General features: G+C 34.9%; 1 protein-coding gene across 1 annotated transcript; it reads left to right on the top strand.

The window, feature by feature from the left end:
* Positions 1–11593: 11593 nt before the first annotated feature.
* Positions 11594–14131, top strand: CT83 (cancer/testis antigen 83). Its single transcript, XM_008574571.1, is given in 3 exon segments — positions 11594–11666; positions 13541–13614; positions 13838–14131. Coding segments are annotated over 3 exon segments (441 nt in total).
* Positions 14132–14204: the final 73 nt, after the last annotated feature.

Below are 14204 nucleotides of genomic sequence, written 5' to 3'. Positions count from 1 at the left end.
ATGTCTTGGAGAGGATCTTTTTGGATTGAATCTGTTTGGGGAACTTTGTGCTTCCTGGATCTGAAGGTCTGCATCTCTCCCTACACCTTGGAAATTTTCTGTTATTATTTCCTTGAATATATTTTCAATACCTTTTACTTTCTCCTCCTCTTCTGGAAAACCCACAATTTGGATGTTAGAGTGCTTGAGATTGTCTCCTCTCTCTCTTAGACTTTCTTCATTATTTTAAATTAATTTTTCCTTTTTTTTTCTTGTCTGCCTGGGTTATTTCAAAAAGACCACCTTCAAGATCTGAAATTCTTTCTTCTGCTTGCTCTGGCCTGCTCCTCAAGCTCTCTTCTATGTTTTTTATTTCATTGAGTGAATCTTTCATTTCTAGGAGTTCTGCTACACTCTTTTTTAAGGTATTAATCTCTTTGTAAATTTCCCCTTTCATTATTCTGGATATTTTTTCTTGTTTCATTGTGTTCTCTAATTGAGTCTTGTTTTATCTCTTCAAGTTTTCTTAAGATCATTGCTCAGAATTCCTTTTCAGACATTTCAAGGATTCCCTGTTCTATGGGGTCTGGAATTTGAGCATTACTGTATTCCTTTGGTGGTGTCATATATTCTTGTTTGTTTGTAGTTCTAGTATTTTTTCATTGATGTTTGCTTATCTGGCAGAGGACTTGCTTCTTCTGTTACTCTGGGTCTGGCTGTGAGGATACAGATTTCTTTCTCTCTTTGCAGGCTCTACTGGTGATTCTTCTTATATCAATGTAGTTGAATGAGCAGCAGGTTGCCTGTAGAGTGGCCCTGGCTGCTACAGTGGTGGTGAATTGTCCTTGTGGTGACAGTAGGTGTGGTGGTGGCTACATTATACCACATTGGCTCCTGTTCTTGCTTTCCATGGCTGTAAACTGAACCCCCTGTACCATGTGGGTCTCAGCTCACCATGGCACCTTCAGGGCCTGTAGACACTTCCCTTCCGTCCAGGGCCTTAGACTGAGCCCCCTGTGCCATGCTTGTCTCGGCTCACCTCAGCACCCACTAGGCCGGCGGGCACTTCCTTCTGGGGCCTAAGACTGAGCCCCCAGTGCCACCCAGTTCTCAGCTCACCTCAGCGCCTGTTCAGGCTGTGACGGCTTCCCTCCCAGGCCTTACACTGAACCCCCAGTGCCATGTAGGTCTCACCTCACCTCCACACTTGCTCGGGCTGTGGGCACTTCCCTCCTGGGCCTTAGACTCTGATAACATAAATTTAAGTAAAGAGGTGGAGAAACAGTTTCTCTCACATGTTATGATTTGGAATATAATTATTAAAACAATTTGGAAAGCAATGTAGCAAATATCTTTTAGAACTGTAAATATGGCCATCCACCAACCCAACCATTCCACTTCCTGGTCTATGTCCTAGGGAAAGATTTACATGTGCCCCAAGAAGACATGTGCGTGTATATTTTTGCAGCACTGTAATATAAATATGGAAACAATCTAAGTGTTTGTAATATAGATGATAATAAATTATGGTTTATTCACACAATGGACTTCTATTCAACAGTAAAATGAACAAGGTTAAAATGAATGAACAAGGTACATCTCAAAACAACATGAATGATAAAAGCAAATTTCAGAAGAATACATATATAATGATAAAATGTAAGTAAATTTTTAAAAATCACACAATAATATATTGTAAATGGTTTCTGAAGAGGTGTTATTGTATTAAAAACACAAAATGGGACATGAAGAAAACTAACTTTAGGATAGTGGTTACCTCTAGAAAGGGAAGGGCATATTGGATAAATTCAAGGTAAAATGTAGTCTTCAACTGTATCTCTGTTTTATACTTTTAAAAAGGCTAAAGCAAATAGGGCAACACCTTAACATCTGTTAAAGAGAATGGTGTGGATTCTTAGGGTCAGAATTATTAGGCAGAACATAAAATCTCTCATCATAATCCCATCATCCAGAGTTTACCATTGTTAACCTTGCAGTGCATTTCTTTCAGTTTTTCTGTGCTTCTCCCTTGTGCTCTTATTCTCTGTTGAGTGCGTGCATATGTGTGTGTGTGTGTGTAGTAAATTTGGATCATACAATTTTGTGTACTAATTTCTTCATATAACATTATATAGTAAGCATTTCAACATTCGTCCAGCTTGTTAAATAATGTCTAAAATACAAGGGTACTTCAAAAATTCATATTATCTTTTATTACTATTTTTCTACAAACTTTTTAAAGTATCCTTATATGCTATTTGATGGTTAGGTGATACTGCTTGAGCATTGATCATTGATATACAGCCATTTCAATACTAGCCAGCTTTTCGCTGCTTAAACAAATCAGAAGTGGCCATTTCTGATGTGCATCTTTAGCTCCACCTCTGAATAGTTTCTTAGGATAGATTCCTGGTATGAGATTATTAGGATATAAATATTTTAAAGCTTTAGATATTTACTTTGCTAAATTGCTTTTGAAAATATTTGGGCCAATTGGCATTCCTATTAGCAGAATGAGTATCTATATTCACCATCACTGAGGATGATTATGTCAAAAATCTTTGTCAAATATATATAGATATAGATATAGATATAGATATAGATATAGATATAGCTCACTTTAATTTTTATTTATTTGATTACTCATTAGGCTGGGCACTATAATGCTTTCTTCAGGAGTTGTTCTTTTTTCATGCCAATTTTCTATAAGAATATTCATCTTTGTTCTGAATTTTCCAGTCTCTTTCCTTGACCACATATTCCTGTTCCAACACCATACTATTTCATGAAATGTTTACTTAATACATTTTTACATAAGCAAGTATCCTCTCTTTATTTTTCTGTTTAAAAACTTCTTGGCTGTCTTATGTTTAAAAACATTAAGATGAATGTTAAAATTATTTTCTCATGTTTTGAAAATCCTGTTGGGATTTTAATCCGAATTACAGTAAACTTACATCTAAGTTTTGGAAAACTTGGCATGTTTATAGTATTTAGTCTTCCTATCCAAAAACATATTATTTTTTCTACATTTACATAAACCTTGTATCTCTCCAGGAAAGTTTTGTAATTTTGTTCAGCCAGCTTTTTATTGTCTGTTTCTGAGTATTTTGTATATTACATTGCCATTGTAAGTGGGTCTTTGTTTTCTACTATATTTTCTATCATCAGTACATAAGAAAAATGTTTAATCTCCACATTTATTTTGTTTCTAGGCACTTTACTAAACTCTTTCATTAATTCTAAGATTTTTTATGTAGAATCATTTTTAATTTTTCTGTGGATATTTCTTATTGCATTCACTGGAATTTCTAAATCAGTATTAAATAATTGTACTGATAGAGCATGCCTTCATTGCTTCTAATTTTGATTATAATGTCTCTAGTGTGTCATTGTTACAAATGATATTGGTTATTGTTTCAAAGTGACTATCATAAAATATTAAGAACCTATTCTTTCGTGTCCAGCTTTTAAAAAAAATTAACATTTTGTTTTGTTAATCAGAAATGAGTGTTGAAATTTAGTAAATGACTCTTATGGACATCAGTTGGGATAGTCTCATAACTTCATTTTCTTTTGACCAATGGATGTGATATACTAATAGATTTCCTAATGCTGTCATGCTGAAATTCTTGGAATAAATTTTATTGGATGATATTATCTTTCTTTTAATATTGCCCATATTTTATTTTCCTAGTGATTAATTTTGGATTTTTTTTTTTTCATTTCATGGGAATTGGTCTTTAAATTCTCTGCGCTATATTTGGCAAGATTTTATACTAGGGTTTTGTTAGCTTTAAAAAAGCGTTAGAGAACACTCCCTCTTTTACCATGATCTGCTTTTTAAAAAAATTACTGGCTAATTACATATTTCTTGAATATTTTAAAAAACATAAATAATATTATTCTGGGAATATGTCTGTAGTTTCTTAATAGAATATAAGCTGCAGGAGGATTTTTGTCTGTTTTGTTCATCACTGTATTCTTACCACATAGAACAGCACCTGACACGGAGTAGGTATTCAGTAAATATTTACTGAATTAATGTGAAGTAATGAATAGTTTCCACACAGTACATTTTTGAAGTTGTTTGGAAGGTTTCTTTTTTTTTTCCAATTTATCTCACATTTTTCACTATAAAGCTCATTTAGGGCACCACACACATGCATGCACATGCACACACACACTTCTACCTTAAACTACTTTCAAAGAAAGATACAACAATCACAATAATACGTTGAACTTTCAAAAAGAGAACAGAACTGAGGTTACCACAGGTGGGAAAGGGGGAAGGGGAAAGGGTGGTAGGGGAGGAATTGATAAAGGGCCATGAAAAATGATTACATTACATAATGTTGAATATACTAATTATCCCGATTTGAGCATCATGTATTGCACACAGGTAATGATATTCAACTCTGCATCCCGCAGATATGATATGTTTCAATTTTTTAAATAAAACTACTTTTTTAGACAACTCAAGTATAGATGTTACTAGAAAAAAACATGTTTTGTACTTAGTTTTGTACTTAAATTTCCCACCGATATTGAAAACAATCATCAAAATTTGATATTTTTCAATCGTAAGTTATGAAAAGGTTGAAAACTATATCTTAAAAAAGTTCACGTTAGCGTTTTAAAGTTTTAGTGATAGACATAACGAATTGTTAAGGTCTCAATTTGAGATGGACATTTAGTTTGTTCTCTTAGTAAAACAGCTAAAAGCAATTTCTCTTCCAAGTCCCTTAATACTTTTCAGAACATATTACAGATATAAAGGTCACTTAAAATAAGCTCTAAATGTCATTCAAAGTAAAACGATTGTCACTTAAAACAAGCACCAATTGTAATGAGAATCATCACTCAGATTACTTAATCTTTTATTTTTCCTATATGAAGCATTATATTAGAACATCTGGGGTGAGATTGGGGTAGAGGATCAAAAAACGAATTGGGTTAGAGTTGATTATAACATACATATTCTTTATCTCTTTTCTTTTAAAACAAAGCAAAGAAATATGGTCTAGTAATTTTAACTTACATATGATTAATTTTAAATACTATGTCCTTAGCAAAATGCTATGGGGATTTACATTCAGTGACTTGTAGATTATGGACATAGATCAATGATCTATGATATATTTCACAAATACAACCTATCACTTATTTGGCCTTGGATAACATGGTGTAATTCCAAATATAAGGAACTTGTAATTGAAAACTAGAGCAACCAAAAAATGAAATAAACCTACAGTGCCCTCTGTTGATGAAAGGATGTGTGACTAGAGAATATGTGATAAAGAAAAATTTCAACTATATGTTTCTTAGCTCATTTTTATTTCAGTTTAAATCAGTCTCTCTAAAATGTGCCCTAATTTAATTTCATAGAATAAATTATGTTCTTATGTTTTTATGTCAGTCAGTACAAAATTATGTGCATTAATAAGAAAAATATTACAACATAAATGATTAATTCAGTACTTCCCATTGTATGGTCTTAAGTAGGCATGATCTAGTCTAGCCATGTCCTGAGAGAGTAACAATAGGGAGAGAGGAAACTATTTTTACACAATTTTAATTAAGGCAAGTTTGAAGAGATAAATGAGTGGTATTCTGAACGAACCAGATTGCTGTCCTCCTCCACCTTTTCTCTAATCTTTGAATATCAGCAGAAGTCCTCACAAATAAGTGAGTTCATTTGTGGCTTATGGGCACAAGGACAAAATGGTATCCTGAGACAAAATCTAAATCCCCTCCTATAGAAAGTGTTAGAGAGATTGATAGGTACCCCCACAATAACTCTTCTTCCTCTCCTTCTTAGTAGTATAATCATAAATTTTGGTTGGGCTTATTGGTCACTCAGAATAAGTATTATATTTCTTCACCACCTTACAGTGAGATTTGGCCAGTAAAATGAAAATGGCATCATATGCAACTTTTGGGAAATTTTCTGAAAAGAGGAGGCCTGTGCTTCTTCACCTTTTCCACCAGTTTGGTAGCTAAGAGCAGTTTGGCAACATTCTTGGACCAAGAAGTGGAAGATATATGCTGAGGATGGCAAAGCAACAGAGTATAAGCAATCAGGATCCCCAATAGATTTATGAATCTCTCCTCTCTGTGCTGGACTGCCTGCCTTCTAATCAGCTATTTTTGTTTGTTTGTTTAAGTTATTGCTATTTTGGATCTCTGTTACAGCTAATCTAAACCTAGATGAAACAGAAGAAATATTAGGGTAACAATTTTCAAAGAGAGTATGACTGGACTGCACTCAAACAGCATATGAGTAACCAACCGAGAGTTCTACTTATTTCACTTACCTATAAAACTGAAAAGTACAAAAGAAGAAAACAATGATATCATCAATCATTTTGACGTTATAAATTACTTTTTAGCAACTATTTACATGACCTTTACTGCATTATTAACATACATTTGCATTAAATTTTCATTGAAAGTGTTAAATGTGTATTGTATAGAGTAAATTTTATTTAAAAAATAAAAAAATATAACTTAGAGTACCATATTGGAGACCCTCCCCACTGTAATACTATCTAGATCCCCCTTAATTTACTTCTATGATCATATTGACCCATTTGTTAAAAAAGAGTTTCTTTGATGACTCTGGTTGAGTATAGGGCATCTTGTTATGAGTATATGCAAAGGATTATTTCAAGGACACTAAGGTTCTCACTCTACAGTCATATTTTTTTCTTCAGAGTCAAGTGGAAATCGGTCCACATCTTCCAGACACCAGGAGCTACTTACACTTTGAACTAAGGATACATGGCATTGTTACAGATGTGGATAAATATGTAATGGTACACACAAGAGAAATTCCTGAGCAATGAAAGAACCTCCATAGTGCAACTGAAAAGGGGCAAACACTAAACCCACATAAACAACACCTTGATATCATGTAATATTTCCTATGTCAGTTTCACTACTAGAGAGAAAATGAGTTATCTGCCTCTGGGCCTGATGGCAAACACACTGAAATATATAATGTGTTTGTAAAATGCTGTCAAGGTATCTCTACTTATTCACCTTCTCAACATAGGAACAGAAAAACTAAAACCATAGAATAAGTAATGATTCTCCTCTATTTGAGGATGAACATATAGTCAGTATGATAAGGGAGCCCAGAATCGGGAGACCAGGTTTCCCTTTAACTCATTCTGAAAACTTAATCAAAGCAATTCAATGATCTACAACAGCTTCCTCAGCTGTAAAGTGAGAATTACACCTGTCCCATCTACCATACAGGGTTGTTGGAAGGATTAAATAAAATTATGTAAATGAGGAGCATAGAAAGGACAAACAAGGCATAGAAAAGCATAGAAAGGACAAACAAATATAAGCTATCTAACTTGCTATCCAGATTCCAGGGACAGGAAACTGTTTTCACAAATAAATTGACCATGTAACAAAATACATTTATCTAACTCCCATCATCAAAAAAAGCAGTGTAACAGACCCAACTGTAATGTAGAAATTACGTATATGCAAACAACAACCTCGGAAACATTCATCAAGTTTCCCACAAATATTTGATAATGATGATGAAAATGCAAATTCAATATTTTTTCCAGCTTTCCCAATTATGATTGAGAAATAATAATTGTATATATTCATGATGATTTGACATTTGTATACATTGTGTAATAATTACCACAATCAAATTAATTAATACATCCTTCACCACACAAAGTTACCATTTGTGTGTGGTAATGACATTTAAGATCTGGTCTCCTAGTAATTTTAAGTAAGCAATACATTATTATTAACTATAGTCATGATGGTGTACATTAGATCCCCAGAATTTATTCTTCTCATAACTTAAAGTTTATACCCTTTGACCAACATCTCCCCATTTCCCCCAACCATCAACCCCTGGCAACCACTTTTCTATGTTTATTTCTATGACTTCAAATTTTTAGATTCCACGTATGTGTGATTATATAGTATTTGTATTTGTCTTTCTGTGTCTTATTTCATTTACTTAGCAAAATAAATTCCAGGTTCAACCATGTGTTGCAGATGGCAGGATTTCCTTCTTTTTTGTGGCTGAATAATATTCATTTTGTATACATGTATATATATATATGTGTGTATATACATATCATATCATATCTTCTTTATCCATTCTTCCACTGATGGACGCTAAGGTTGTTTCCATACCTTGGCTATTGTGAATAATGCTGCAATTAACGTAAAGGGGGGTGTCATTTAACTCTTCAAGACACTGATTTTGTTTCCTCTTTTTGAACTATGAAATTTTATATATACATATTTATGGGGTACAGAACTGACTATCAGTATTTGTGTATAGTATATGATGATCAAATCAATATTACTAGTATGTTCATCATTATAAATCATAATTACTTTTTGAGTCCCTTACCCAATTACTCCCTATTCACCTGCCCTCTCCCCCTTTCTCACTTCTAGTAATATTTCGTTTTAATATATGCCCAGAAGTGAGATTTCTGGATCATATGGTAGTTCTATTTTTAATTATTTGAGGAACTTCCATACTATTTTTCATAATGGCTGTACTAATTTACATTTCCATTAACAGTATACAAAGGTTCTCTTTTCTCCAGACCTTCGCCAATGCTTATTATCTCTAGTCTTTTTGATAAAAACGATCCGAACAGGTGTGAGGTGATGTCTCAACATGATTTTGACTTGCATTTTCCTGATGATTAGTGACATTGAGCATCTTTTCATATATCTTTGGGTCATTTCTATGTCTTTTTTTGAAATGTATCTATTCAGGTCCTTTGCCCAGTTTTTAATTGGGTTAAGTGTGTGTGTATGTTTATGTTTTGCCATTGAGTTGTATGAGTTCCCTATATATTTCGACATTAACCACCCATAAGATACATAATTTGCAAACATTTTCTCCCATTCTATAGGTTGCCTTTTTATTTTGTTGATTTTTTCCTTTTTCGTGCAGAAGCTTTTTAATTTGATGTATTCATACTTGTTCACATTTGCTTTTGTTTCCTGTGCTTTTGGTGTCATATCCAGTACACCATTTTGCTAAGAACAATTGAAACACTGGCACACTGTGAAAATATAAAATGGTGCGGCTGTGGAAAGCAGTATGGACGTTTCTCAAAAAAATTAGAAGTACAGCTAACAAATGAGCTAGCAATTTCACTACTAGATATATACCCCAAAGAGTTGAAAGCAGGATCTTGAAGAGATATTTGTACACCCTTGTTCATAGCAGCATTATTCACAATAGCTAAAATGTGGAAACAACACAAGTGTTTATTGATGAATGAAGATAAGCAAACCATGGTATATGCATACAGTGGAATATTACTCAGCCTGAAAATAAATGGAAATTCTGACACGTGCTACAACATGCATGAACTTTAAATATATTATGCTAAGTGAAATAAGCCATTCAGAACAGGAAAAATATTTTGTGATTTCACTTATATTAAGTACCTAGTATAGTCAAATTAATAGAGACAGAAAGTAGAATGGTGGTTGTTGAGGACTAGAGGGAGGAGACAATGGGAAGTTAGTGTTTAATGAATACTGAGTTTCAGTTGGGGAAGATAATAAACTTTTGGAGATGGATGCTGGTGATGGTTGCACAATCATGTAAATGTACTTATTGCCATAGAACTGTACACTTAAAATATATTAAAATGTTAAATTCTATGTTATGTACATTTTATCACAATAAAAAGATAAAGTGAAAAAGATTGATGGTTAGCAACAGTACTCTAGTGTGCTTAATGAGGATATTTCCAAGACCTCTGAAGTTTTCCCTTGTATACCAGTAGGATCAAAATTCAAAACCCTGTTACAGACAAAGTTACTGGGCTTCACACAATTTTATTCAATGAAACAAAAAATTTATACATCAAGACAACCACCATAACATACCAATTGAAGTTATCCAGTCATTAAATATTGAAATGCTTCAAGACTATTCTAAATTCTGTTTGTACTCCCTAGCCTGAAATGAAGGAATTTCTTCCATATCTGGGGTTTTAATTATCATTTACATGCAGATGACTCACAAATATGTCAATTATCTCCCTGAGATGGATTATTTCATGTCTCAAAAACACCTGAAACCCATACTTGGTTATTCCCCATCTACCCAATTGAATAAGCCATAAAGCCAAGAGTTTCACTCTCCTTTATGTCTAATGTCCTATAATGAGCTCCAATGCCACCATGTACTTCTTGCTATCATTTATCACAGCATTTTTACATTAATTTACATATTTGATTAATGTCTCCCACACTAGAGTGCACATTCCAGGTGGACAGAGACTTTATTTTTGCTCATAATTGCAATCCTAGAATACATCACAGTGTCCAGTATTTAGGTGTTTAATAAATATTTGTTGAATGAATATAACCTTAAGCTTTGAACTTATAATTAGGAAACAGTGTGATATAAAAAATAATTTTAGTGTAATTCTTTTTCCTGTCTATATGAAGATGAGAGTTGTTCCCCAAGCAAAGTTAGTGGGTTGCAGTTTGATATTCACTTTGAGATTAGCCTATTGTCTTTAGTTCTGGGTTTTTAGTTGTGTCATCTCCTACATTTAGCTGAATTTCTTGAACATTTCTAACTTGTCTAATGCAGTGATTCCTGGTACCTTTCATTGATACTTATCCAAATACACTGTTCAATTTCTTGGTTGGTAAATATTCAATAATTGATGTTCACAAGTCAGAGTGGAGGTGGAGGTCGTGGAGATAGGGATGGGAATGAGGAAATGCATAAGTTTATCTCAGGGCTCAAACTGCATAGTTTCAAGTCCTTCTTTTCCTGCTAGTTTGAAATGAGGTTTACCCCGGAATCTGTTTCTGCATTTGCAAAAATAGACATGGTGTTAAAAAATACCTATAGCACAAATTTGCTGTGAAGATTACATGAGAAAACATCCCCAAAATTACCTTATAAACTGTCAAATGACACAAATGTATAAAATTATTCCAATGTAACTGGAATTAGAGTAGATCCTAAACTAGCAATAAAAGTGAGGAGGAAGCGCAGTTTCTGGCAAAGACAATTTGTGGTTATTTTTTACAGTATATTCCTACCTTGTTTTTGAACTTGCTTTTGAAATGAATAATGGAGTGATTGCAGCAAACATACTTGGGTTTTTTGTTTGTCTGTTTGTTTGTTTTAAAGGAGGGAGAAGTACTTCTTAAATCTTATGTTTAAACAGCTCATTTGGGGTTTGTACTTCTACCATATATCAGCTTCCTGAAAATCCCAAACTCCGTCATTGTCTCTTACTCTCCTCTCCAACGACCGACCAGAGACAGTAACCAAATGGGAGATTACTAAGTACCACCAGGTTTCATGCTGATCAGGTTTTACGTCATCAGATTGTGACGTAGCTCTGCCACGTGCGTGCCCCATTGTGAGGTCGCACCCCTCTATGGCATATAAGGCTAGACAGCTAGACACCGCCCAGCATCCCAGTTGCACCAAGCTGTGTGGGTCGCCTAGCACCCTGGCCGGCGCCTTCTCCAAACTGGGTGGCTAGAGCGGCCGGCCCCCTGCTTCCCAACTGCCAGCAGGTGCCTCTGTTCCCGAGAAAGGAGAAGAGACCACAGAGGAGACATGAACATCTTTTTCCTCCTAGTGAGCTGCCTTATGTTCGCCTTTGTGCCTGTCTTCTGGAAAAAAGTTTCTGGTAAGGGTATATGTAAGAGATTGGAATTATACGAAGCTCGATGAATACGTGGGTTGGGGAGTGTATGAGGGTATAAGACTTAAGGGTAGATAATCTCATTCCTCATTTTCCCGCGAAAATGTCCCATACATTTTACTCCTTACCCTCGCGATTTCCCCATTTTGACCAGTGATTCGACTGTTGAAATCCGTTGTAAAAAGCCTCTAGTCACTAAGTGGTAGGGTTAGCTTTTCACCAACCTGAAGAGAAAAGTGCAGCTGAAAGTGCCTGTTCCCCACCACTACCTCCCGTTTTAAGAATCTGTACCTCTCCTCGCTTTTTCTTTTTCTTTTTTTTTTTTTTTAGGTTTGCTTCTGTCCTTTTTTTTTTTCTTTTTTTTATTTTTATTTTGTCAATATACAATGTAGTTAGTTATTGTGTCCCATCACCAAAACCTCCCTCCCTCCTCCCTCTCCCCACTCCCATCCAGATGTGTCCCCTCCATTTTCTTGTTGTAAGAGCTTCAAAAAAAAAAAAAAAAAGTTGAGGTTCTTAAATCTTCCTCTCCCCCCCACCCCGGGTTTGTTGTTGTTGTTGTTGCTGTTTGTTTGTTGATGTGTGAGTGTGTGTGAGAGTGTGTGTGTGTGTATGTATGTGTGTGAATTGATTCATTCACCTTTAGCTCCCTCCAATAAGTGAAAACATGTGGTATTTCTTTTTCACTGCCTGACTCGTTTCACTTAATATTATTCTTTCAAGGTCCATCCATGTTGTTGCAAATGGCAGTATTTCATTCATTTTTATAGCTGAGTAGTATTCCATTGTGTAGATATACCACATTTTCCATATCCACTCATCCGATGATGGACATTTGGGCTGATTCCAGCTCTTGGCTATTGTGAAGAGTGCTGCAATGAACATTGGGAAACAAGTATACCTTCGACTTGATGATTTCCATTCCTTTGGATATATTCCCAGCAGTGGGATAGCTGCGTCGTATGGTAGATCTATCTTCAGCTGTTTAAGGAACCTCCAAACCATTTTCCATAGGGGTTGCACCATTATGCATTCCCACCAACAATGTAAGAGAGTTCCTTTTTCTCCGCAACCACGCCAGCATTTATCGTTCAGCGTCTTTTGGATTTTAGCCATCCTAACTGGGGTGAGATGGTATCTCAGTGTGGTTTTGATTTGCATTTCCCGGATGCTGAGTGATGTTGAGCATTTTTTCATATGACTGTTGGCCATTTGCATATCTTCTTTAGAGAAATGCCTACTTAGCTCTTTTGCCCATTTTTTAATTGGGTTGCTTGTTTTTTCCTTGTAAAGTTGTTTGAGTTCCTTATATATTCTGGATATTAGTCCTTTGTCAGATATGTATTTTGCAAATATTTTCTCCCACTCTGTTGGCTGTCTTTTAGCTCTGTTAATTGTTTCTTTTGCTGTGCAGAAACTTTTCAGTTTGATATAGTCCCATTTGTTTATTTTTCCTTTGGTTGCCCATGCTTTTGGGGTCATATTCATGAAGTCTGTGCCCAGCCCTATTTGCTGAAGGGTTTCTCCTATATTTTCTTTAATAAGTTTTATTGTTTCAGGGTGTATATTTAAATCCTTAATCCATTTTGAGTTGATTTTAGTAAATGGTGAGAGATGTGGGTCTAGTTTCAATCTCCTGCAAATGGATAACCAGTTATCCCAGCACCCTTTGCTGAAGAGGGAGTCCCGACCCCAGTGAATAGACTTAATGCCTTTGTCGAAGATCAAATGGCAGTAAGTGCGTGGGTTGCGCTTTTTCTACTCCCATGTTTTTTTGCTTCTCCCACCATCTTCATGGGAGCTTTCTGCATTCACAAATAATTCAGGTCTAAATGTGGGTTTCCTGGTGTTATTTACAGTTGCAAGTGAAGTGCTTTTAGATAAAGATCAAAGACAGGGTCCATATGTAGACCCGCTGGACTGCCCAAGAAATGTAATCAAAGGATACAGCACTCCAAGCTACTGTCATATTTTTCTCAATCTGTGTTTGGGAAGAACGTTATTTCCGAATCAATATAGTCATTCAACACATTCTTAATCTCTAGCTTTCAGGGGTAATAAGTTCATTTTGCTAACCACTATTAACCAAGTTGTTATTTGATAACATTTAGAAATTGCTAATTTTAATAAACATGTATTTTTTCTTTCTTTTACAGAGAAACAGTGTCAAAATGTCATCAAATTCGACTTCTCTTGCACTAGTAAGAACTACTGGGTAAACTAAGAGCAACAGTAATAAGAGTTTTCCAGTTAACAGCTTCTCTTGGGATATTTTAAATAATTTCCCAAACTCCATAGCCATGCAGAAGCGGATATTGATAAGCCTCAGTATCACGGAATACAAGCTGGCTGAATTGGAACATATTGTAGTTACCAAAGGTTTAAATGGTGCATTAGTTAACTGGAAATCCACTGAAAACCTTACAGAATGTAATGACGGTGACAGTTGAGGCAATCATTAAAGACACTTTGAGTGAATTCACTTGAGTGTGTTTATACCAAATGAATTATTTAAAAGGGGAG

The sequence above is a fragment of the Galeopterus variegatus genome, unplaced genomic scaffold, assembly GCF_000696425.1.
Source record: "Galeopterus variegatus unplaced genomic scaffold, G_variegatus-3.0.2 Scaffold56, whole genome shotgun sequence".
Lineage (NCBI taxonomy): Eukaryota > Metazoa > Chordata > Mammalia > Dermoptera > Cynocephalidae > Galeopterus > Galeopterus variegatus.
This window is presented reverse-complemented; position numbering and strand designations above follow the sequence as displayed.